General features: G+C 44.7%; 1 protein-coding gene across 10 annotated transcripts in view; it reads right to left on the reverse strand.

The window, feature by feature from the left end:
- Positions 1 to 27,265, reverse strand: part of KCTD6 (potassium channel tetramerization domain containing 6) — a 56,760-nt gene that overhangs the window by 7,483 nt on the left and 22,012 nt on the right. For 2 of the 10 annotated variants that reach the window (XM_049715366.1, XM_049715365.1), the window contains exon 3: positions 3,756 to 7,091. The exons of 2 other annotated variants lie outside the window; for them this stretch is intronic. In XM_049715366.1, coding sequence (XP_049571323.1) covers positions 3,756 to 3,766 — 11 coding nt within the window. In that variant the 5' untranslated portion in view covers positions 3,767 to 7,091. 6 more of the 10 variants (XM_049715364.1, XM_049715363.1, XM_033424699.2 and 3 more) reach the window with 6 other exon arrangements.

Here is a 27,265-nt window from a genome sequence, read left to right on the forward strand (position 1 = left end):
CCCTCTGAGTTACCTTTGCGCTGAATTTCTCTGTTCTTGAAATGTGGGAGTTTGAAAGTGAAATACTTTTTATAGTAACTAGTTCAGCGACATCTAAAGGAGTCTTTTGGGTTAACATTCACATACAAGGTGGCATAGGTAGCCAGGCGCACAAGGGGAATGTGATTATGGTGTTAGGTTTATCCCAACCATAACCACTGCAGAAATGGATTGTTTTGTCCGAAAACTAATCCTTTTGTGGTCTAGGAGAAAGGCGCTCTACGTTGAAAAGTGACTTTAATACTAAAGAGCTGCCACAAACAGTCACAAAACCATAAAATTCCTCTTATCCTCAGTTTCTGTAAAATAGAACGGAATAACAGCACCTTCCCAAAAGTAACGATACCACTTGGGCACAACACAAAGGCGACAACTGGCCTACAGGGTAAAAGATCCGGACTAGAATTCTGAAGTCACAGGCAGGCCAACGCAGAAGAAAGAGAACTGGTCACCGGTGAGGATCTGTATCCCACGTCGACTCCATTACTAATTATGAGACTGAGTAAATCACTCTTTATGCCCAGCTGCTTCTTGCAGAGAAGAAAATGAGGTCATGAATCAAAAACCATTGGTAGGACTTCCCTGGTGGCGCAGTGGTTAAGAATCCACCTGCCAGTGCAGGGGACACGGGTTCGAGACCTGGTCCGGGAAGATCCCACATGCTGCAGAGAACTAAGCCCGTGTGCCGCAACTACTGAGCCTGTGCTCTAGAGCCCATGAGCCACAACTACTGAGCCCATGTGCCACAACTACTGAAGCCCGTGCGCCTAGAGCCTGTGCTCCACAACAAGAGAAGCCACCGCAATGAGAAGCCTGCGCACCACAAGGAAGAGTAGCCCCCGTTCGCCACAACTAGAGAAAGCCTGCGCACAGCAACGAAGACCCAACACAGCCAAAATAAATAAATTTATTTTTTAAAAAAACCACTGGTAAACTGACAAGTATCAAACAAATGTGAAAATACTAGTGGCAGTAGCATAAATAAAATTTCTGTGGTAAATTGAGAAACTTGAGAGTGTGAACACAAGTAATTTAGAGCATGGGCATGGAGACAGGGCACACATAAAGAGAAGGCCTCTTAATCTGCTTCCAGTCTCCCCTACACCATCCTCCTTTCCCCCGAGCTCCAGAAGGGAGACCTACAGGTAAAGGGAAGCATCTGGCTTCCACAGAGACCACCAGACAGCTGAGCTCTTCATCACAGAAGGAACTTCTCTAAAGCATGACTCAGGATTATCTCCAAGGTAAAACCAAATCCAAATAAATACGTGTATTCCATTTTAAACAGACTCCAAATATCAAAATCCAAGAAACACTGAGGGATTCATAGAACGCTAGAATTCCTTTATGCAGTAATGCTTTAAAATATGATTTATGAAAATTCAAATCCCACAAACCTTAGAAATGGCATCTATGGCGGTCCCTGACCATCAATCCTTAATATCTATGGTGTTAAACAAAATGAAGTATTAGTATGGCCTGATAGTTCTCAGCCAAAGGGCAAGTTCTCTCAGCCTGCCAACCATGCAGGTAAAAAGATTTTCCTTTTCCTAGCTACACATCTGTTCATTTGAAAACATCTCAATCTTGGGCTCAGTCCTGTGCTAAATGCTGGCCCCTCCCTTCTTTCCTATCTTGGGATCACTCATGTACCTAGGCATTTGTGACCGCAAGAAAATGAACATGCCAAGGGGAAAGGGTAAGGGACACTTAGGCTACCCCAAACATTCTCAGCCAAACCAGGTCACCTCGGGTCTCTTGACCACTCAAACCTCTTCTATCACAAAGCCCTAAAATTGGAATTATCAACTTGTTCTAGAACTGGTATACTTGCAGAAACATGATAACTTCAGCAGAATATCCAAACAGGATCTGTTTCATTTCTCGAGTCCCACTCCCCAGACACAGCCTCCACCACTGACAGCCCGGCAGGTGCTTCAGGGGCTCCCCCTTTCCACGGCCATTTATCACCTCTGACATCCAGCATTAAAAATGCCCTGACACACACAAATCTGAGCATAAAGAACTCAGCTGCAGTCAATCTCTTTGGGGCGGAAAATCTCCTAAGGCTGGGCTCAGAAGCCCAGCCGTAGGCTTTAAATTAAGGCAAACGATGGCCAATAAGCACCACCCCAAACAAATCATTTTCGAGCAAACCTCGAGGTGCTCCCACCCGGGCAGGGCTTCGCTGTTGCCCGCAGGCGGAGTCCCCCGCCCCGATCCGGCCCCGGCGTGGGACGGGAGACTCTCGGGGCCGGGAGGGTGGCACGCACCCGAGCCTGGAACCCGGGTCCGCCGAACCCGCACGTCCCCGCACGTCCCCCCACACCCGGGCGGGGCCCGGAACCTCCGCCCAAGGCCGGCCCCCGGCCGCAGCCAGCCCGCCGCGAGCTCGTGCCAGCCCCGGAGCGCGCCGCCCGGGCTCCCCACAGTCCCTTCAGTGCGGCCCCGTCGCCGCCCGGATTCCCCTCAACCCCGCTCCCCGGGCTGCTCCGCGCGGGTTTCTGCTAGTGCCCAGCCCTTCCGAGCCGGGCCCCCAAGCCGTGGGCCCGCCCCTACTACTCACTGCGCTGCAGCAGCGGTGGTAGCCGGGCCGGGAGACGCCGGCGGCCGGGGAACGAGAACGCGTGGACGAGTGAGCCCGCGCCCGGCGGCGGCGGCAGTGGCGGCGGCGGCGGCGGCGGCGGCGGCGGCGGCGGCGGCAGAAGGGACGACTGAGCCCGCGCCCGGAGTTGCGGCTCCTGCCGCCCGGCGCGGGCGGCGCCTTATCAGTCGAGACGCGGCGCCACGAGCGCAGACGCCCCCTAACGGCGGCGTGGGATGGTGGCCGGAGGGCCGAGCGGCCAGAACAACTCAATCAGGCGTAGCCTGGGCGCCTAGGTCAGACCGACTCCGCAGCAGCCCCGAGGCCCCGCCCCGACGCCCCAATCGAGCCCGAGGCTCCGCCCAAATTTCCCCGCGCTCCGCCCAGAATCCGCCCGACGTCCCGCCTCCGCCTGTAGATTGGGATCAGCCCAGACCCCGTCAGTTTTCGCTAATTTCTCAGGCCTAGGGTCCCCACAGTTGTTTCTCTTGTCATTTCACGAACTCTCATGGGGCCCCGAGAACTCCCATGTTCCAGGCCTGGAGAGTAAAGCGGCCACCAAGAGGGCGGGGCATCCTGAGAGGAGAAAACAGAAAAGACCCAAGGAAACAGCCAGTAGCCAAAATAATGACAAGTTATAATTATAAATGTTGGGAGGTACATGAATCAGTTGGAGAATAAGGGGAGGGGACCTCTGTTTCAGATACAGTGGCTATGGAAGATCTGGACTCTGGGACTGTGGCCAGAGCACCTCCCGACTTTGCCTTCTGTGGGATAGGTAGTAAGGTCACCTCTCCAGCCTTGTCAGCGGAGTAGTGAAAGGCAGCCAGGTGGGGAGAAGGGCAGAGTGACTTCATTAGAGGAAACGACTAGTGCAAAGGCTCTGAGGCCTGAAGGAGCCGGCCCTAGATGAAGCTGGCGCCGCTACCGCCACGAAGGAAGCCAAGGCTGCAAAGAGTGGGGAATTACCTAAAGTCTCAGAGCTAATTGGTCTCCAAGCATAGCGTCTTTCCAAATCCCATTCACTTCCTGCTAATCAGATCTCCATCCCTTTCCAGGTGGGACCAGGTATGTGATGTTGGTTTTTGCCATTTCCCCCTCAGCAGGATAACCACTTGCCTTGGAAACTCACCTGCGCTTCATGGCTGCGATTGCGTGAGCTGCCTCTGGGGTTTAACTTTTATCTGCAGGATCATCACAGTCATATCTGCTACTTGGTTTTTCTCTGAAAACTCAACAGGTTAAATAAATGGCATATGCTTCACCAACATAACTGAATGCTACATTATCATATTCAAAAAGACTAGGTGAGGATACAGGGAAATGTGTGTGAAAATAAGCAGTGCACAAAATGGTATACATGGTATAATCCTAATTTTATTTTTAAAAATGTAAATATACACAGGCAAAAATTTTGAAGGAAATACACGAAATCATTGATCCTGGTTCTAGGGAGTAGGATGGGAATATTAGTGACTTAACCAGTTCCAAATGTTCTTCTGAATTTTCTATATTTTCTAGAATGCATGGATGCTGAATTTATAATCAGAAAAATATGAGTTTTATTTTTTACAAAAGATAGGTAATGCTGAAATTACCCAACACAGATCTCCAGGATTTGGTGCCACTGAAAATCCAAAATTGCCCCTGGCTTACTGGTGTCCTTGGAGGGGTCATTTCTCCTCTCGGGGCTTCTATTTCCTCAACTAAAAACTGAGAGGAATTAATTTTGTCAGTGGTTTTCTCAGAACAATTCCTACACATCTCAAAGTTTTTAATACTATTGTAAATTATATTTTCAAATTTGTATTTTATAAGCTACTGATGGTTATTGAAATGTAGTTCGTATTATATAATAATCTTATACCCAGCAAACTTTTTTAGTTCTAATTTAGTTCTAGGAAGTTTACAGGCTTTCTTGAATTTTCTATGTAAGTAGTTATAGAGTCTGTAAGTAATAACATTTGGTATCTTCCTGTCCAGTCTTTATTTCATTTTCCTTATTTTACTGCACTGACTAAAATCTCCAGCACAATGTTGAGTAACAATGATGATAGTGACATTTCTATCTTGTTCTTGACTGCTTCTAATATGGCACCATTAAATATGGTGTTTGTTGTAGATTTTTGGTAGATACCCTGTATCAACGTAAGGATGTACCATTCTGCTTTATTATGAATGGGTGTTGAATTTTATCAAATGTGAGATTTTCCCCCCAATGTAATTAATTACACCATGGATTTTACTATATTAAACTCTCCATGCATTCCTTGATGATGTGCTTTTTTTCCCAATATAGTGCTGGATTTCATTTGCTAATAATTTAGAGTTTTTGTGTCCACATCTATGAATGAGATATGCCTACTATTTTCCTATCTTATTCTGTCTTTGTCTGATTTTGCTATCAAAGTTACATGAGCCTCATAAAATAAGTTAAGGGGGGACTTCCCTGGTGATCCAGTGGTTAAGAATCCACCTTCCAATGCAGGGGACGTGGGGTTCAATCCCTGGTTGGGGAACTAAGATCCCACATGCTGCAGGGCAGCTAAGCCCATGCACCACAACTACTGAGCCCGAGCGCTCTAGAGCCCGCGTGCCACAATGAAAGATCCACTTACTGCAACAAAGATCCTGTGTGCCGCAACTAAGACCCGAGGCAGCCAAATAACTAAATAAATAATTTTTAAAAAATAAATTAAGAAATCAGTGTCTACTCACTAGAGCAGCTTCTATAAGATTGGGGTTTTTGGGGCTTCCCTGGTGGCGCAGTTGTTGAGAGTACGCCTGCCAATGCAGGGGACACGGGTTCGTGCCCCGGTCCGGGAAGATCCCACATACCCCGGAGCAGCTGGGCCCGTGAGCCATGGCCGCTGAGCCTGCACATCCAGAGCCTGTGCTCCGCAACGGGAGAGACCACAACAGTGAGAGGCCTGCGTACCGCAAAAAAAAAAAAAAAAAAAAAAAAAATTGGGGTTTTTCTGTGGTTTGGATTTTCTATAGGATTCTCCTGTAAACCATCTTGGTTTGGGGCTTAGGGGTGGAAAGTGTTTACCCTTATATACTTATATACAGCTTTCAATCTGACCTTAGGGCCCACTTCTCCACCTGCACAGCTCTTGTGGGGCCACCAGAAAACTCATTGTTGCTGAATCCAAAAGACACTCCTCAGATCTCCTCTCAGGCCTCCCTGCAGTGATGTCACTGACCACACTCTCCTAGGGACAACCTCTTCCCCGAGCCCTGTTCTAGTTTTCCTCCTTCCTCTTAGACTCATAGAGATGCTCCTCCTCTTGCTTTACCCACTCCTTAAGCCCAGGTTTCCGGCCAAGGCCATACTCTCTTCTCCATGTACTCCTCCCTGTGGACTGGCTCAGCCACCTCTGTGGATTCCATTCTTGTCTCTAAGCCCAAAGATTCCCAAAAGATTCCCAAATCCATAACTCCAGACCTACAGATGCTGCATTTCCTAAAGCCCCTACTATGTGCCAGGCACTATGCTAAGTGCTTTTATACTCTGGATCAGTCCTCTATTGCTGCATCATAAGTTGTCCCAAAATTTAGGGGCTTAAAACAACAAACCTTTCTTTCTTTTTTGGCTGCACCACGCAGCTTGCGGGATCTTAGTTCCCCGACAAGGGATTGAACCCAGTCCCAGGCAGTGGAAGTGCCAAGTCCTAACCACTGGACCGCCAGGGAATTCCCAACAAACGTTTCTTTTTTTTGTTTTTTGTTTTTGTTTTTGTTTTTGGCTGCACGCGGGCTTTCTCTAGTTGTGGCGAGCAGAGGCTACTCTTTGTTAAGTGCTCGGGCTTCTCATTGTGGTGGCTTCTCGTTGTGGAGCACGGGCTCTAGGCACACGGGCTTCAGTAGTTGTGGCACTCAGGCTCAGTAGTTGTGGCACACGGGCTTAGTTGCTCCGTGACATGTGGGATCTTCCTGGACCAGGGATCGAACCTGTGTCCCCTGCATTGGCAGGCAGATTCTTAACCACTGCGCCACCAGGGAAGTCCACCAACAAACATTTCTTTTTTTTTTTTTTTTTTGCGGTATGCAGGCCTCCCACTGTTGTGGCCTCTCCCGTTGTGGAGCACAGGCTCCAGACGCACAGGCTCAGCGGCCATGGCTCACAGGCCCAGCCGCTCTGCGGCATGTGGGATCTTCCCGGACCGGGGCACGAACCCGTGTCCCCTGCACCGGCAGGCGGACTCTCAACCACTGCACCACCAGGGAAGCCCAACAAACGTTTCTTATCTCAGTTTCTGAAGGTCAAGACTCTGGAAGCAGATTAGGTAGGTAGCGGATCTTGCAGTCGAGATGTCAGCTGGGGCTGCAGTCAGCTGAAGGCTTGGCTGGGGCAGGAACATTTGCTTCAAGCTCACTCATGTAGTTGTTCACAGAGTGCAGTAGCTCCTCTTCACATGAGCCTCTCCTGACAACCTGGTAGCTGGCGTCCCCCAAAGCAAGTAACCTAACAGAGAAGCCACAATGTCTTTTACAACCCAGCCTTGAAAGTGACATACCCATAGTCTCTTGGTCTCACAGACCAAGCCTATTGCAGTGTGCGAGGGTACCACACAAGGACCTGAATACCAGGAGGCGGGGTCATTAGGGGTGACCTTGGAGGCTTCCCACCACACCCTCACAACTATGAAGACGACCCACATCATCCCATGAATACAGGTGAGAAAACGAAGGCAAGGAGAGGTGAAGTCGGTGATCAAGGCCACACAGCCAAGTCTGAGAAGAGACACTTGAACACAGCTCTGCTTGTCTCCCCTCGGGTTTCTCCTCATTCACAGTCTGTCCCCCGTGGTCCACCACCAGCTTCCTCACCTTCAACATGTGCAAACCTGAACCCTCTCGCCTCACCACCCCCAAGCCTCCCAAGTCCCCAGCTCAGCTCAGCAAGTGGTGCCACCATCCTCCCATCTGTCCAAACCAGAAGCTTTGAGTCATGCCTGCTACTCCCACCCCCTCACGTCCCGGTGCCAGACCACCCAGCCCTGCCAAGTCTTCCTCCTCAGTGCAGCCTGGATCCATCTCTCCTTCCCTCTCTCTCCATCTCCACCACCATCGCGCCGGGCCAAGCCACCAAACTGTCCATCCTGGGCATCTGCAGTAGCCCGCTCCTGGCCTCCCTCATTCTCTCTGCTGCCACACTACCCATCCGTCCTCTTCTCTCCACCGTGAGTCACCTTAAAGAACACAAAGCTGGTTGTGTCACCCTCCCTGCTTTAAACTCCTTCAGTGGCTCCCACTGCCTTCAGGATCTGGCCCCTGCCCACTTGTCCAGCGCCCTCCTCTGCACCTCTTCTCTCTTTCAGGACCCCAGCCCCTCTGCCACATTTTGGCATCCGGGACCCGCTGCACATTTTTTCACTTCAGGGCCTCCGTTATGCTGTTCCCTTAGCCTAAAACACGCTTCCCCCAGCCCGGGGCAAGCCAGTCTCCTCGTCTTTCACCATGTTGTCAGAGAGGCCCTTCTGACCTTCCCTGACCTCCCAGCCAGGCTGATGTCCCCCAGCTATAACTTCCACAGTGCCTGTCCTTCCCTCCTCCCCTCACTGCTGCTCAGCTGAACCGTGGGCTCCCTGAGAGCAGAAGCTGTGTCTGTCTGGCTCACAACAGCACCCTAGATCTTCACAACGTGCCTGGCACCTAGCACATCTTCAACAACCAGGTGACAGTTCAGTGCCTTCTCTCTGCCCCCTCCCTTTCCCCTTGGACTCCATGCTGCAGCCACTGGACAATGTTCAGTTCCTTAAGTGAAGCATGGTCACCACCAGGTCTTTGCACATGCTGTTCCCTCCATGGGATGCCCTTTCCTCCTGTCCCTCTGTTTACTCAGCTAACTCCTGTATATTCATCAGGAACTAGGATTGCCAGGTTTAGCAAATGAAAACACAGGATGCTCAGTTAAATCTGAATTTCAGATAAACAACAAATAATTGTTTAAGTATAAGTATGTCACAAATATCGCATTAAATACAAGCCGTCCTGTATTTTATCTGGCAACTCTAGCACAAACCAGCACCAATTCCCCCCTCCTTTGGGAGACCTCCCTGGCCTCAACCCCTCCCCATCCCTGGGCTCCCAAACCACCCCCCCTGCTCGCCCCCACTGAGCATAAACACTCACTCCATTTATGACTGTCCATTACCAGCTGGAATGTGACCTTGTTGACAGAGAAGGCTGTGTCTCAGTCTTCACTCAGGGTGTCCTGCTTCACCTGGGACAACCCTGGCCATAACCCTGGGCAGTATGGTTTACTGAGTAGAGAAATGAAAGAGCACCACAGAGAAAACAGTAAACAAGATAGGAAAAGGAACCAGCAAATGAAACTCGGCCCCCAAAGCAGCATGAATCTCTTGGATGATTACCCACAGCGGGGAGCACCCCTTCCCACCCCACCTCACCTCTGTCACTTAGAGCCCCTCACGCCTCTATCGAAGTCCAAGCAGGTCACCTGGGGGCTAAACCTACACTCAGCCACCTGAGGTCATTCAGTTACCTCCCACCACCCCTCCCAAGATGGACACAGATGGTTCCAAGGGACCCCAAGAGGAAAGGGGCCTGAAAGCAGCTAACTGCATGGATTATCTGGACCCAAGACTTTGCTGAACTCCTCCCAACTACCCTCCTGGGGTATTCTGAAAAGCCAAGTGGATGGCCAGTGGAGAAACCCACTCAACTCAGCCTTTCTTGGTGGTGGGTCCTGTCTCTTTTGTGTGTGTGTCTCTCCCTTTCTCCCCCTCAGTCGCCTTTGGTCATTGTGCCACTGGTTTCACCAGCTGAGGTTCTCTTGGGGCTGGTAAAAGGCTTTCCTTAGCCTTTTACCCACTGGCTGCTGACTGGGAAATACGCTTCTAAACAGTCTCCCCCCTCCACCCCTGGGGACCAGCTCCAGTCCATCTGCACACTTGCCCCAGCCTCTAGGCCAACAGCTGGCATTAGTGGCCCTTGCCGTCGGCGAGGTTTCCAATGCCTTCCCCACTTCCAGCCATGCAGGTGCTTTGGTAAATTTGATGAGAGCATTTTTCCTCTTTATAAGGTTTCTAATTACCTATTATTACTGATTTTCTCTTTAATCAGCTTCCAAAACTCTGCTGGGAGCTACAGAACCAGGGGAAGGAATCTGGTTCTCACCAGTGGTGAGAGGCCCTGTGGTCGTCCTTGGATGTCACCATCCTCTTCACCATTATGACTCTGTAATTAAAGGGATCAGAAGATCTGGCTTCTGTCTTTAGTCCTGAGTGTCTCTTAGTGTGCCATATCTGCGAAGTTCACAGGCCTTGAGAGTCCATAAATGCCAAAAGGGAATAAAGCTGCCTGACCATAGCACGGCCAGCTGGCACACAGGAGGCAAGACAACTCCAGATTCTGAGTTCTTATTCTCCCTGACAGCTCAGTGCTCTAAATGCTTGTTAATAACACATTTCAGGCCTTGGTTGTCCTCCTGCCCCATTCCTAATCCAAACCACTTCCTCCGCATGGGTTTGCTAGTTTAGCAAGAGACTTATTCACTTGAAAAGCACAGCTCCTGTCCCCTCTGTCCTGTCCCTCTCAGGCTGAGTCTCTTCTTCCTAATACATCCAAGTCCTCTCTTTCCACACGTCTTCTGCCTGGATGCCCTCTCCCTCCCGCAATGCATTGAGGGAGCACCTGTGTACACCACCCCCGACCCAAATGCATCACTTTTATAAGGAGTCCTGTGGGACTCTGCCTAAAGTACAGCTGTATTACCTTTAGAAAGCCCCTATGTTTTATACAAGGTGCAAATAACAATATTTGTAAAGCTTCCATAATACAAAGCTTCCATAGTACAAAGCCCCTGTTAATATCCCAGGGGCTTCTGAAATAAAAGGTCTGATTAAAAGGCAGGAACACTATTTTAAACCTACTGAAATGTCCTCAGGTTTCATGATGATGGTGGAGGTTCAACACCTCAATGGCTAATAGTGGATCCATTGTTATCCTGGCAAAAAACAAGAGCATGATGTAGAGAAGTAACTATAGTAACCGTGTAAAGAGCCATGTTTTGGGATTCAGAATTCTACACGTGCCACTTATTTCCTGTTACTGACGTCAGGTCCCAGACAGAGCAAAGCACACTGGGTGGGACTCCAGCTGGCTCTCTGGCTCTGTCACTCACCAGCAATGTGGGCCTGGACCCCTCTGCCTCAGTTTCCTCTACTATAAAGTAGAATAAAACAACTCTGTGGCAGGGTTGTTGTGAAAATGAAGTGAGGCAATTAAAGTATGAAAAACTCTGATAATGCAGGGCCTGGCATAAAGTCGGCACACAATAAATCGGTAACTCTTATTATAATAACGAATTGCTATACTGCTGATTTGAAGAGATAAATATAGAATTGAAACTCTGGCAGGCAGTTGGAGAACTGGGCTGAGAGATGGGGTTACTTTTTGAGACTGATGATTTGATTGTTCCACCAAGGTCTCTTAAAACATCTATTTATTTTGGTTGCAAGTTGAATATTGTCCATGTTGATAATTGCAATGAATAATTAAGAAACAATTGCTTCCGCTGACATTCTTATAGCACTTGTGTGAGTAGCTAAATGTATCTTTTTATAATCCTTTCTGTATTAAGACACGCAAAACCTGAACACCTAACGTCATGAAACTAAATTGGCAGGGCAATGTGATTATACAAAATAATAAACAGGAAGGTAATAACTTTTTATTACTTGGAAAGAAATGGTGTCCCTACCTTGGCTGATTTTTTCTTCTTTTTAGTAAATTTTGTTACTGGGATATAACATTCATATAGAAATGTGCATAAAGCATAAATGAATGGTTTGATTAGTTTTTCAAAAAGTGAACATACCTTGTAACCAACACCCAGATCAAGAAACAGAACATCACCAGGACTCCAGAAGCCCCGTCTTGCCCCCTCCTTGTTGATTATTTCTTTTCTTTCTTCTTTTTCTCCTCCTCCTTCTTCTTCTTTGAGATACAATTTACAAAAGATTCAATGTATCCATTTTAAATATAGAGTTTGATGAATTCTTCTAAATTCATACAGTGTGCAACCATCACCACCATCCAGTTTTAGAATGTTTCCGTCACTCCAGAAAGTTCCCTGGTGCCTGTTCAAGGTCAATCCCCACTTCCATCCCTAGCTCCAGGCAACTACTGTTGTTCCCTCTGTCTCTAGAGTTTTGCCTTTACTAAAATGTTCAGATAAAAGCATACACGGGGCTTCCCTGGTGGCGCAGTGGTTGAGAGTCCATCTGCCGATGCAAGGGACGCTGGTTCGTGCCCCAGTCCGGGAGGATCCCACATGCCGCGGAGAGGCTGGGCCTGTGAACCATGGCCGCCGAGCCTGCGCGTCCCGAGCCTGTGCTCCGCAACGGGAGAGGCCACAACAGTGAGAGGCCCAAGTACCGCAAAAAAGAAAAAAATAAATAAATAAAAAATAAATAAAAAATAAGCATACACGGGGAAGGAATGGAAGCTGTCAGTCCTTTAAAAAAAGAAAAGAAAAGAAAGCAGGGGCTTCCCTGGTGGCGCAGTGGTTGAGAGTCCATCTGCCGATGCAGGGGACACTGGTTCGTGCCCCGGTCCGGGAGGATCCCACATGCCGCGGAGAGGCTGGGCCTGTGAACCATGGCCGCCGAGCCTGCGCGTCCCAAGCCTGTGCTCCGCAACGGGAGAGGCCACAACGGGGAGAGGCCCAAGTACCGCAAAAAAAAAAAAAAAAAAAAGCATACAATAGTAGTCTTTTGTGTCTGACTGGCTTTTTATCATAAATTATGTAAATATGAATATAGTAAGATTAGAGATTCCCAAGTGTGTCACATAAAATAAGCTTAGGTGTCACATAGGCAATTATTTGATATCTTAATTGTGTATTTTTTCTAAGATACATGAAAATAACGAGCACATAAAGCCCCCGATGTCACAGATACTACTGCGTAGATCTAGAATAGGTTTTAAAATGAATCAATTTAAAGAAACATGTTAGTAACAACATAGTGCATAGGTAATGTGAAAATTCTAAGGGTGTATGCAGCAAATGTTGAAGCCAGTTAAACGGTGACCTAGATTGAAAAAGAGAAATCATTTCTCTGAGCCCTGAAAATCTCTGCATATCAATCAATATGCAGCCTTTTAAAAATAATGTTCAGAATTTTAAGGCTATTCAGGTGTTTTATTGACCATTTCTACACTTTTTTATTGAGTGCCTTCTACATGTCACGTGCTAGATAAATGTTCACTTAGAGATTCTAGTCATACTGCTTTTGCATCTATATCATGGATATCTTTCGCGGGACTTCGATGATTTAATTGCAGTGACACCCAGGAGTGTGTGGTTATGCACACAAAGCAACTGGCACGAAGGTTCTGGGCTGACATGAAGAACCAGAATTCAGGGAAGGGAGAGAAGGTGTGTTTGAAAGATGAGGGATTTGGCTCAAGGGAGGGGGAATTTGGACAAGCGGAGAAGAGAGGAGGATGGTTCTAGCAAAAGAAGAAGCAGAACAGAAAAAAGCACATTCCAGACTCAATGAGTTGACTCTACTGGCTTGTGCAGAGTTGAAAAAGGTGAAGAGTTGGCGACAAGTCTAGAAGGGCTGATCCAAATGTTGACCACTCACAAACAACTATGAGCTGGACACCATGGAAACCAACCAGAGAAGCAGAAAGAATGTCAATCTTTTGTGGAAGATATAGAGGATGGATGGATGGATGGATGGATGGATGGATGGATGGATGGATAGATGGATGGACGGACGGACGGACGGACGGATGGATGACAGAAGGCAGGAAGGGATGGTTGCTCAGATGGATGGTCATCTGCCACATGTATATATCCCACATCCATCCCTGTGGTGTTAAGCCCTAACATTAAAGTTCAATATTATGTGCTGCCTTGACATCTGATAAAATTGGGAGGACCTTAAATGGCCTAACTGCAAGTCCCCCTCCCCACTATACTGCAACCATAAGGTCCCCTAGCCATATAACCCTTCTTGTCGAAGGGACCAGGCACAGTTCTTGCTTATCCCTGAGAAGTGGGCTTCAGTTCCTGCCAGCCCACGGAATTATTCCAACAAGCCAATCACATCCTCCTGCAGCAACTAAGGGGCTGCAGATACTACAGATACTGTGTTCCCGAGTGTACCTCCCATGTGGCCCTGCATGGTGTGTGTTGTCCTCCTCCCCAAGGCTGAGTATAGGTGACTAATAAACTGCTGTCAGTCTCATCTGCCCAGTGTCAAGTGTCGTGTGTTTGGTCACCCCCATAACCCTACAGTGGGAATCCCTCCTCACTAACAGGGTGAAGAGGAGGTGATGAAAACAATCCTCCCCATATCCCTTTGCGAATGGAACCTGGATTTCATTCAAGGAGCTATCCTCCCCAACGTGACTCAGGAAATGCTCACCTCATCCCTAGCTTAGAGATAAATCCTAACTGGTTTAATTCTATCTTAGTCATCTCATTAGATGACTCATTAGTTTAATTCTCATTAGTCGTCTCTAGCATGCGACTCAGTTCTGCCCACTGAAATGTAAGGATATATCTGATGGGACGTTTCTGGGAAAGGTTTTCTGGCTCCGAAGAAGAGGACACTGGAATAAAAGCCCCCTTGTTTTACCTCTGGATATTGCTGTGTCTAAGTATGATGCCTCTACCTGCTGCTCCAGTTACCTGTGACCACGAGTAGATACAGCCTACTCTAGAGGAGGCTGAGAGACAGCAGGGAAACCTGGGTCCTTACCAACCCCAGTAAGTCACTGAATCAACCATCACACCATTGGGTAACATATTTTCTTATTATTTATGCCAGTTTCAGTCAGCATTTTCTCTTCCTTGCAACTGAAAACATCCTATTGAAACGTCACCTTTAAGCTGTATTGGTAAACATGAATTCCTAAATCCATCCATCCATGGCATTCTTTACTTAGTTTGCAGAAGGACCTTAAGTTTAATGTTTAAATTGATAGATTCAATTAATAGAGGTAAGAACTAGAAATTGAGTGCCTACTATGTATACTCACAATATCTCTGAAGTAGGTTTTATTATTGCTCCTGTTTTATGGAAATTTTGTGGAAACTCAGAGAGGTATATGATGAGCCCAGGTCAACCAAATAGCAAGTGTCTGAGCCAGGATTTAAAGGCCAGTTCTGGGAATGCCCTGGTGGTCCAGTGGTTGAGACACCACGCTCTCAATGCACGGGGCACAGGTTCAACCTCTGGTAGGGGAACTAAGATCCCACATGCCTCACAGCCAAAAACAAACAAATAAATAAATAAAGGCCAGTTCTTACTGTCTTGCCAAAACCCTGCAGGGCATCCCATCCTGAGTGAGTCTGGCTGGGAGCTAGGAAGCCCAAATGAAGGAGGAATTGAAGAAGTCTCAGTAGGCCAAAAAAAAAAAAAATTTTTTTTAAACAGACCTAGAAGGGTATTTCTTATTTTTTAGGGAAGACTACCACCAGCAACCTCTCGCTTTTTCTGTCACTTCTAAACCAGAAACAAAAGTATTTGAAAATGCAAAGTTTTGCATTTGAGATGTACAATCAGTCAGTCAACCAGCTATGGCAAGAAGAATTCAGAGTTGCTTGTTCTCAGGAGATTGGGGTAGATACAAGGTCCATAGATTCCAGCAAGGAACAGAAATGAAGGTAAACCGTAGTCACCTCTACAGGCCTATCACCTGGAGGAGAGCACGCGTTTGGTCTGGGCTTAGGCACAAACAAGGAAGCAAATGAAGGAGGGGAGGAACAAATAAACACACCTGGCAGAAAACCGCCATTAGGGGGCTTCCCCTGTGGCACAGTGGTTAAGAATCCGCCTGCCAATGCAAGGGACACAGGTTCGAGCCCTGGTCTGGGAAGGTGCCGCGGAGCAACTAAGCCTGTGCGCCACAACTACTGAGCCTGCGCTCTAGATCCCACGTGCCACAACTACTGAAGCCCACGCGCCTAGAGCCCGTGCTCTGCAACAAGAGAAGCCACTGCGATAAGAAGCCCGCACACTGCAACGAAGAGTAGTAGCCCCTGCTCACCGCAACTAGAGAAAGCCTGCGCACAGCAACAAAGACCCAACGCAGCCAAAAATAGCTAAAAATAAAAATAAATAAATTTATAAGAAACAAAAGAAAGAAAACCGCCATTATTCACAGCCTTTCACACCCAATTCTTATCAAATCCAGAGATTTGGGTTTGCAGCTAGGGTTTAGCAATTAAAACTATGTTGCAACACCTTTCGGTTTAAAGTGGAGAAAGCATAAGGCCTGTGAATTTGTAGACTTGACACCACAGCCTTCCGTGCAAACATCTGACTCACTCCGCCCCTCCGGGGGGGGAAGAAGCCAGCTCAGGTTTCACTATTAGCCCCCAAACCCCGCTGTGAATGTCAGTTTTTTCCCAGAAGTAAACTGAACTACCAAATCTCTTTAAATCAGTGCTGACAGACTAAACCCAAGTTTATGAAGCTGCAGGCCACAGAGGAGGCCCTCTGTTCCAGGGCTGCACCATGAAGGGTGAGCAGCCCTGATTCAAATGAACCAGAGCCTAGATTTCACTGTTTTCATCACTTTAACATTTACATTCTGAGAGCCTGGGGAAATGGATCTTTGAGACACGGCACATTAACCTTTGCTATAGCAAAGTCTTGCCTGTCTTCAAACGCTTCACAAAAAATGGTACTCCTTATCTCCATTCTAGCCTCTAGTCTGCTGGAAAGGTCACAGCATGGGAGGAGTTCTGACAGCAGTGAAATCTCAGGAAATCGTAGAGCTTACAGGGACTGCAGCGCCCATCTAATTCCACCCTGACATTTTATGCATGAGTAAACTCAGGCTGAGGAGAACTTAGGGAACTTTTGCAAAGTCACATTACTGGATGGTTGATGAACGATGACTGGAGTCCGTGTTACCTGAGTCTGTCTATTCATTTACCATAATGAACATCTGCTGGTTACTATTTGGAGACCTCTGTGGTTGTGTGGGTCATAGAAGGGAACAGGGCCCCAACTTACCCTATGGAAGTCAGAGAGGCCCCATATCCCTCTCCCCACTTCCTGGAAGCAGGGGTGTAACCTAGACTCATCCAATAGGACACTCCCATCCAGCTCTATCATAATAGCCAACCTGCCCGTGGCCGCCATGTTGGTTCTACCCTAGGAACAGACTACTCTGACCAGAGCCACATGTCCTAATGATAAATTACCTAGTGACCAGTTTGTTCATTGACCAACTTGCATAATGAACAGTTTGCCTAAAATTCAGACAAATACTCTTTTGAGTATTTTTGCATTCATTCAGCTGCCATCTTTTTTTTTTTGGCCACCTTTTTTGGCATTTTTACAAATTAAAAAAATTAATTTCCTCTAAGGGTTTTTTCCCCTGCTAAATTTTGTATTTCTGATTAAGTATTTATGAACTATGTTGCCTTTTATAAACAATGAAATTTTTCCTTATTGTTGTGGGAGTCTTTCTATAATATATGGACGTTTGAACACATTGTTAGGGACTTTTTTGCAAGTTTGTATAAAGACTCTTTTTTTCAAAGCTGTTACAGCAAGAGACACTTTCTGAATCTGATATTCAAGATATTAAATTCAGGGGACTTCCCTGGTGGTCCAGTGGGTAAGAATCCGCACTCCCATGCAGTGGGCCTGGGTTCAATCCCTGGTCAGGGAACTAGACCCCACATACATGCTGCAACTATGAGTTCACATGCCACAACTAAGAGTCCACATGCCACAACTAAGAAGCCTGCATGCTGCAACTAAACATGCTGCAACGAAGATCCCACGTGCCACAACTAAGACCCAGAGCAGCCTAAATAAATAATATATATTTTTTAAAGATATTAAATTCAGAATAAACCTAAGTGTTAAGCACAAAATGGAGTGACTTTGGTCAGCAATTTATCTGACTTTAGCAATGGGATAAACCAGTACACTCCTAACAATTAATGGCAATTAATGGCTGACTATAATGAATGAGACTATACTAGACCAGATGTGTAATACTGGGTTCATATTCCATTCAAGTCCACAAACAAGTATTGAGTTTAACTACAATAATGAAATAACTAACATTTCTCAAGGGCCAACTACATGCCAAAGGCTGGGCTGAGCACTGTAGTTATGGTCTCCTCTTTTAGTTGCACTCCCAGAGGGCAAGGCCTCCTCTTTGTTCACCACTGTATCCTCAGCTGGCCCATAAGAGACACCCTATAACTACCTGCAGAACAACCGAACGGCCCTGTTAGCAGGTACTGTTGCTATCTATAACCTCAACTGTACAGGTGAGGAAATTCAGGCTCAGGAGTCATTACATGTCCAAGGACATCAGGAAGGGCAGCATGACCTGGAGCCTGCATTTCTGACATGGGGAAGTGTGTGACCTCACGCCTGTACCCTAACAACTAAAGCCTGGAGGGTGGGGGTCAGGGTCGACAGACATATTCAAAACGGTTTTAATGCTATTTAGTGCTGGGGATCTGGGGGGCAGGGTGTGTAAGTACAGAGGTCCCTGGGAGGGGATGGTTCTGAAATGACTCTAAAATCTCTAAATGACTATTCTTGGCGGTAGAACATTCCAGAATGAGACCAAGCTTCAGAGGGTGCCTTGGAACAGAATACAAGCAGGGGTCATAGGTCAGGGGTACACCCAGGTGACCTGTACAATGTGTTGCAGCTTTCCAACCAAAGGTTAGCTTGATGGTGAGGGAAGAATTATTCTGAAAACCTGGGACGATAAACATAGGACCTTGTGGGCCAGCAAAGAGATTAGTCCTGACCTCTCTTTTTTCCTCCATCTAATGTATATTAAATTTATTTTCTCTAGAAATTCAAAATAGCTCAGATTCTCATGTGCCTTTGGTCTTGTGCCGTTGTGGTAACACTAGTCAATAGCATTTTGTATGAAAAGAAAACTGTGGTTGGGAATGTAAAGTGGTACAGCACTCTGGAAAATAATTTGGCAGCTTCTAAAAAACTAAGCATACACTTTTCCTACAACCCACTGATCGCAATCCTGGGCATTTATCCCAGTGAAATGAAAACTTATGTTCACACAAAAACCTGTACATGATTGTTCATAGTAGCTTAATTTGCAATAGCCCCAAACTGGAAACAACCAAAATGTCATACAATTTTGGTTGTTTGAATGATTAACAAATTGTAGTACATCCAGATCATGGAATAATATTCAGCAATAAAAAGGAACAAGCTATTGATACAGGCAACAACTTGGATGGATTTCAAGGGCTTTATGCTAAGTGGGAAAAAACATCTCACGCTGCATTATTCCATTGACATAATATTCTCAAAATAACAAAACTCTCGAGATGAAAAACTGACTAGTGGTTGCCAGGGGTAGGGATGGTGCAGGGAAGGGTGGGTGTAACTGACACAGGGCAACAAGAGGGAGATCCTTGTGGTGATGAAACAGTTGTGTATCTTGACTTCAGTGGTGGTTACTCCATTCTACACTGGTGACATAATAGCATACACACACGTTGTACCAGTATCAGTTTCCTGGTTTTGGTTTTGTGCTATAGTTCTTTGAGCTGCAACCATGGGGTAATGAGATAAAGGGCACAGGGACCTCTCTGTACTATCTTTCCAACTTCCTGTGAATATATAATTGTTTTAAAATAGAAAGTTTAGGGCTTCCATGGTGGCACAGTGGTTAAGAATCCGCCTGCCAATGCAGGGGACACAGGTTCAAGCCCTGGTCTGGGAAGACTCCACATGCCACAGAGCAACTAAGGCCGTGTGCCACGACTACTGAGCCTGAGCTCTAGAGCCCGCAAGCCACAACTGCTGAGCCCACATACTGCAACTACTGAAGCCCGCACGCCTAGAGCCCGCACTCCACAACAAGAGAAGCCACCGCAATGAGAAGCCCGCGCACCGCAACGATCTCCGCAACTAGAGAAAGCCCGTGCGCCACAACAAAGACCCAACAGAGCCAAAAAAAATTTTTTTTAATAAATTAATCAATTAATTAATTTAAAAATAGAAAGTTTAAAAAAAGAAAAGAAAATCATGGTTGAAAGCATCATCTGATTTCTCAAATTTCCCTTCATAACCATTCTGAAGATAGTCTAGTAAAGAAGAAAAATGGATATGCCTCTTGTATACGGAAAGCACCTTTATTTCTTTTACAGATTCATAATATTCCATTTCATGGATGTCCCACATAAGTTTTTTAATCCAGACCCTGAATATGTAGGTTATTTCCTTTTTTTGCTATCATAAACAGTTATTATAGTTACCATGAATCATCTTATACATAAATCTATTTCACCCATTGCTTTTTTTTTTTATAAATTTACTTATTGATTGATTGATTTATGGCTGCATTGGGTCTTCCCTGCTGTGCACGGGCTTTCTCTAGTTGTGGCGAGCAGGGGCTACTCTTCGTTGTGGTGCATGGGCTTCTTATTGCGGTGACTTCTCTTGTTGTGGAGCACGGGCTCTAGGCACAGGCTCGGTAGTTGTGGCTTGCAGGCTCTAGAGTGCAGGCTCAGTAGTCGTGGCGCATGGGCTTAGCTGCTCCACGGTATGTGGGATCTTCCTGGACCAGGGATTGAACCCCTGTCCCCTGCATTGGCAGGAGGATTCTTAACCACTGCGCCACGAGGGAAGTCCCTTACCCATTGCTTTTATGACTATGTTTACAGTACAAATTCCTTTAAGTGGCAAAACTGGTTTTCTGAACAGCTATGCTATATTGCTATATTTATGCTGTATTTTAAGCAACATATAAATATTTTTCAAAGAGCCTCATTTCTGAAAATACATATTTATAGACACATTCTTTAATTATTTATTTTTTATTGAGATATAGTTGATGTACAATGTGTTAGTTTCTGGTGTACGGCAAAGTGATTCAGTTATACATACATATTCTTTTTCATATTCTTTTCCATTGTGGTTTATTACAGAGTATTGAATATAGTTCCCTGTGCCATACAGTAGGACCTTGTTGTTTATCTATTTTATACATTAGCAGTTTGTATCTGCTAATCCCAAACTCCTAACTTATCCCTCCCAACCCCCTGTCCCCTTTGGTAACCATACGTTTGTTTTCTATGTCTGTGAATCTGTTTCTGTTTCATGAATAAATTAGTTTGTGTCATATTTTAAATTCCACAAATAAGTGGTATCATATGGTATCTGTCTTTCTCTTTCTTACTTCACTTAGTATGATAATCTCTAGGTCCATCCATGTTGCTGCAAATGGCATTATTTCATTCTTTTTTATGACTGAGTAGTATTCCATTGTGTGTGTGTGTGTGTGTGTGTGTGTGTGTGTGTGTGTGTGTATGATATATATATATATACCACATATTCTTTATCCATTCATCTGTTGATGGACCTTTAGGTTGATTCCATGTCTTGGCTATTGTAAATAGTGCTGCTGTGAACATTGGAATGCATGTATCTTTTTAAATTAATTTTCTCCAGATATATGCCCAGGAGTGGAATTGCTGGATCATATGGTGACTCTATTTTTAGTTTTTTACTGTTTTTCATAGTGGCTGCACCAATTTACATTCCCACCAACAGCGTAGGAAGTTTCCCTTTTCTCCACTCCAGCATTTGTTATTTATAGACCTTTTGATAATGGCCATTCTGACCAGTGTGAGGTGATACCTCATTGTAGTTTGGATTTACATTTCTCTAATAATTAGCGATGCTGAGCATCTTTTCATGTGCCTATTGGCCACCTGTATGTCTTCTTTGGAGAAATGTCTATTTAGGTCTTCTGCCCATTCTTTGATTGGATTGTTTGTGTTTTTTTGTTATTGAGTATTATGAGCTGTTTGTATATGTTGGAAATGAAGCCTCTGTCAGTCACATTGTTTGCAAATATTTTCTCCCAGTCTGTAGGCTGTCTTTTCATTTTATTTATGGTTTCCTTTGCTGTGCAAAAGCTTGTAAGTTTGATTTGGTCCCATTTGTTTATTTTTGCTTTTATTTCTTTTGCCTTGGGAGACTGACCTAAGAAAACATTGGTATGATTTATGTCAGAGAATGTTTTGCCTATGTTCTCTTCTAGGAATTTTATGGTGTCATGTCTTATATTTAAGTCTTTAAGCCATTTTGAGTTTATTTTTGTGTATGGTGTAAGGGTGTGTTCTAACTTCACTAATTTACATGCAGCTGTCCAGCTTTCCAAACACCACCTGCGGAAGAGACTGTCTTTTCTCCATTGTATATTCTTGCCTCCTTTGTCAAAGATTAATTGACTGTAGGTGTGTGGGTTTATTTCTGGCCTCTCTATTCTGTTTCATGGATCTATATATCTGTTTTTGTGACAATACCATGCTGTTTTGATTACTGTAGCTTTGTAATATTGTCTGAAGTCTGAGAGGGTTATGCCTCCAGCGTTGTTCTTTTTCCTCAGTATTGCTTTGGTAATTCTGGTTCTTTTATGGTTCCATACAAATTTTAGGATTATTTGTTCTATTTCTGTGAAAAATGTCACGGGTAATTTGATAGGGATCACACTACATCTGTAGATATCTTTGGGTAGTATAGTCATCTTAACAATATTAATTCTTCCAATCCAAGAGCATAGGATATCTTTCCATTTCTTTGAATCATCTTCAATTTCCTTTATCAATGTTTTATAGTTCTCAGCATATAAGTCTCTCATCTCCTTGTCAGGTTTATTCCTAAGTATTTTACTTTTTTGGATGTGATTTTGTTTTATTTTTTAAATTTATTTATTTTGGGCTGTGTTGGGTCTTCACTGCTGCATGTGGGTTTTTTCTAGTTGCGGCGAGGGGGGGCTACTCTTCATTGCAGTGCATGGCTTCTTACTGTGGTGGCTTCTCTTGTTGTGAAGCATGGGCTCTAGGCACATGGGCTTCAGTAGTTGCAGCATGCTGGCTCAGTAGTTGTGACTCGTGGGCTCTAGAGTACAGGCTCAGTAGTTGTGGTGCACGGGCTTAGTTGCTCTGCGGCATATGGGATCTTCCCAGACCAGGGATTGAGCCCGTGTCCCCTGCATAAGCAGGCAGATTCTCAACCACTGTGCCACCAGGGAAGCCCCTGGATACAATTTTAAAAGGGATTGTTTTTTTACTTTCCCTTTCTGATATTTCATTGTTAGCATAAAGAAATACAACAGATTTCTGTATGTTAATCTTGTTTCCTGCTACCTTGCTGAATCCATTTATCAGTTCTAGCAGTTTGTGTGTGGAGTATAGACACATTCTTAATGGCAAAAATTTATAGGCTACTTCAAGTTACTGTACATAGTCAATACTAATAAAACATTTCTACTTGATTAATTTAAGCTAGTCATTTATCTATTTGTGTTGATTTAAAGTTTTTAAGTTGCAGTAAAAGCATTCCTAACAGGGAAGTTTATAGCAATACAATCCTACCTCAAGAAACAAGAAAAATCTCAAATAAACAACCTAAACTTACACCTAAAGCAATTAGAGAAAGAAGAAGAACAACAACAAAAAACACCCAGGCACAAAAACAGAAATATAGATCAATGGTACAGGATAGAATGCCCAGAGATAAACCCATGCACATATGGGCACCTAATTTATTACAAAGGAGGCAAGAACATACAATGGAGAAAAGAAAGCCTCTTTAATAAGTGGTGCTGGGAAAACTGGACAGCTACGTGTAAAAGAATGAAATTAGAACACTTCCTAACACCATACACAAAAAATAAACTCAAAATGGATTAAAGACCTACATATAAGACCAGGCACTATAAAACTCTTAGAGAAAAACACAGGAGAAACACTCTTTGACATAAACCACAGCAAGATCTTTTTTGATCCACCTCCTAGAGTAATGGAAATAAAAACAAAATTAAACAAATAGGACTTAATTAAACTTAAAAGCTTTTGCACAGCAAAGGAAACCATAAAAAAGACAAAAAGATAACCCTCAGAATGGGAGAAAATATTTGCAAATGAAACAACAGACAAAGGATTATTCTCCAAAATATACAGCTAATGGAGCTCAAAATCAAAAAAACAAACAACCCAATCCAAAAATGGGCAGAAGATGTAAACAGACATTTCACCAAGGAAGACATACAGATTGCCAACAAACACATGAAAAGATGCTCAACATCACTAATTATTAGAGAAATGAAAATCAAAACTACAAAGAGGTATCACCTCACGCCGGTCAGAATGGCCATTACCAAAAAACCTAGAAACAATAAATTCTGGAAAGGGTGTGGTGAAAAGGGAACCTGGGGCTTCCCTGGTGGCAGATGGCAGAGCGGTTAAGAATCCACCTGCCAATGCAGGGGACATGGGTTCGAGCCCTGGTCTGGGAAGATCCCACATGCCGCGCAGCAACTAAGCCCATGCACCGCAACTACTGAGCCTGTGCTCTAGAGTCTGCGTGCCACAACTACTGAGCCTGTGTGCCACAACTACTGAAGCCCACGCACCTAGAGACCGTGCTTTGCAACAAGAGAAACCACCGCAATGAGAAGCCCACACACCGCAAGAAGAGTGGCCCCCACTCGATGCAACTAAAGAAAGCCCGTGCACAGCAATGAAGACCCAACACAGCCAAAAATGAATAAATAAATAAATAAAAAGAATAGGAAACCCTCTTGCACTGTTGGTAGGAATGTAAATTGATACAACCACTATGGAAAACAGTATAGAGGTTCCTTAAAAACTAAAAATAGAACTACCATATGACCCAGCAAGCCCACTACTGGGCATATACCCTGAGAAAACCATAATTCAAAAAGAGACATGTACCACAATGTTCATTGCAGCACTATTTACAATAGCTAGGACATGGAACCAACCTAAATGTTCATCAACAGATGAACGGATAAAGAAGATGTGGCACATATATACAATGGAATATTACTCAGCCATAAAAAGAAATGAAAATGAGTTATTTGTAGTGAGGTGGATGTACCTAGAGTCTGTCATACAGAGTGAAGTAAGTCAGAAAGAGAAAAACAAACACCGTATGTTAACGCATATATGGAATCTAAAAAAAACAAAAAAGAAAAAATGGTACTGATGAACCCAGTTGCAGGGCAGGAATAAAGATGTAGACATAGAGAATGGACTTGAGGACACGGGGTGGGAGGAGGAAGATGGGGCGAAGTGAGAGTAGCATCGACATATATACACTACTGAATGTAAAACAGTTAGCTAGTGGGAAGCAGCAGCATAGCACAGGGAGATCAGCTCCGTGCTTTGTGACCAGCTAGAGGGGTGGGACAGGGAAGATGGGAGGGAGGCTCAAGAGGGAGAGGATACGGGGATATATGTAGGCATATGGCTGATTCACTTTGGTGTACAACAGAAACTAACACAGTATTCTGAAGCAATTATACTCCAATAAAGGTCTATTAAAAAAAAGTTAACAGGGCTTCCCTGGTGGCGCAGTGGTTGAGAATCTGCCTGCCAATGCAGGGCACATGGGTTTGAGCCCTGGTCTGGGAAGATCCCACATGCCGCGGAGCAACTAGGCCCGTGAGCCACAACTGCTGAGCCTCTGTGTCTGGAGCTTGCACTCCGCAACAAGGGAGGCCGCGACAGTGAGAGGCCTGCGATGAAGAGTGGCCCCCGCTCACCGCAACTAGAGAAAGCCCATGCACAGAAACGAAGACCCAACACAGCCAAAAATAAATAAATAAATAAATAAATTTTTTAAAAAATTGGATCATATATTCACCTTGAAAAAAAAAGGAGAAGGAAAGAAATCATAAAGATCAGATCAGAAATAAATGAAAAAGAAATGAAGGAAACAATAGCAAAGATCAATAAAAATAAAAGCTGGTTCTTTGAGAAGACAAACAAAATTGATAAACCATTAACCAGACTCATCAGGAAAAAAAGGGAAAAGACTCAAATCAACAGAATTAGAAATAAAAAAAGAGAAGCAACAACTGACACCGCAGAAGTACAAAGGATCATGAGAGATTACTGTAAGTAACTCTATGCCAATAAAATGGACAACCTGGAAGAAATGGACAAATTCTTAGAAAAGCACTACTTTCCAAGACTGAACCAGGAAGAAATAGAAAACATGAACAGACAAATCACAAGCACTTAAATTGAAACTGTGATTAAATCTTCCAACAAACAAAAGCCGAGGGCCAGAAGGCTTCACAGGCGAATTCTATAAAACATTTAGAGAAGAGCTAACACCTATGCTTCTCAAACTCTTCCAAAATATAGCAGAGGGAGGAACACTTCCAAACTCATCCTATGAAGCCCTGATACCAAAACCAGACAAAGATGTCATTAAAAATAAAGAAAATTACAGGCCAATATCACTGATGAACATAGATGCAAAAATCCTCAACAAAATACTAGCAAACAGGGACTTCTCTGGTGGCACAGTGGTTAAGAATCCGCCTGCCAATGCAGGGGACACGGGTTCGAGACCTGGTCCGGGAAGATCCCACGTGCCGCGAAGCAACTAAGCCCACGTGCCACAACTACTGAGCCTATGCTCTAAAGCCCACGAGCCACAACTACTGAGGCTGTGCCACAACTACTGAAGCCCACGCGCCTAGAGCCCATGTTCCACAACAAGAGAAGCCACCGCAATGAGCAGCCAGTGCACCACAACAAAGAGTAGCCCCTGCTCGCCACAACTAGAGAAAACCTGTGCACAACAACGAAGACCCAACGCAGCCAAAAATAAATTAATTAATGAATTAATTAAAAAACAATACTAGCAAACAGAATCCAACAGCACATTAAAAGGATCATACACCATGATCAAGTGGGGTTTATTCCAGGAATGTAAGGATTCTTCAATATACGCAAATCAATCAATGTGATACACCATATTAACTAACTTAAGAATAAAAACCATATGATAATAGATGTAGAAAAAGCTTTTGACAAAATTCAACACCCATTTATGATAAATACTCTCCAGAAAGTGGGCATAGAGGGAACCTACCTCAACATAATAAAAGCCATATATGACAGACCCACAGGTAACATCATTCTTGCCTCCTTTGTCTAAGATAAGGTGACCTTATCTTAGACAAAGGAGAAATCTCTTGCATTCCTATACAGTAACAACAAAAAGTCAGAAAGAGAAATTGAGGACACACTCCCCTTTACCAATGCAACAAAAATAATAAAATACCTAGGAATAAACTTGCCTAAGGAGGCAAAAGACCTGTATGCAGAAAACTATAAGACACTGATGAAAGAAATCAAAGACCATACAAACAGATGGAAAGATATATCATGTTCTTGGACTGGAAGAATCAACATTGTGAAAATGACTCTACTACCCAAAGCAATCTACAGATCCAATGCAATCCCTATCAAACTACCAATGGCATTTTTCACAGAACTGGAACAAAAAATTTCACAATTTGTATGGAAACACAAAAGACCCCGAATAGCCAAAGCAATCTTGAGAAAGAAAAACGGAGCTGGAGAAATCAGGCTCCCTTGACTCCAGACTATACTACAAAGCTACAGTAATATACAGACTATATTACAAAGACAGTATGGTACTGGCACAAAAACAGAAACATAGATCAATGGAACAGGATAGAAAACCCAGAGATAAACCCACGCACATATGATCACCTTATCTTAGACAAAGGAGGCAAGAATATGCAATGGAGAAAAGATAGCCTCTTCAATAAGGGGTT

Source organism: Orcinus orca, chromosome 10, assembly GCF_937001465.1.
Source record: "Orcinus orca chromosome 10, mOrcOrc1.1, whole genome shotgun sequence".
Classification (NCBI taxonomy): domain Eukaryota; kingdom Metazoa; phylum Chordata; class Mammalia; order Artiodactyla; family Delphinidae; genus Orcinus; species Orcinus orca.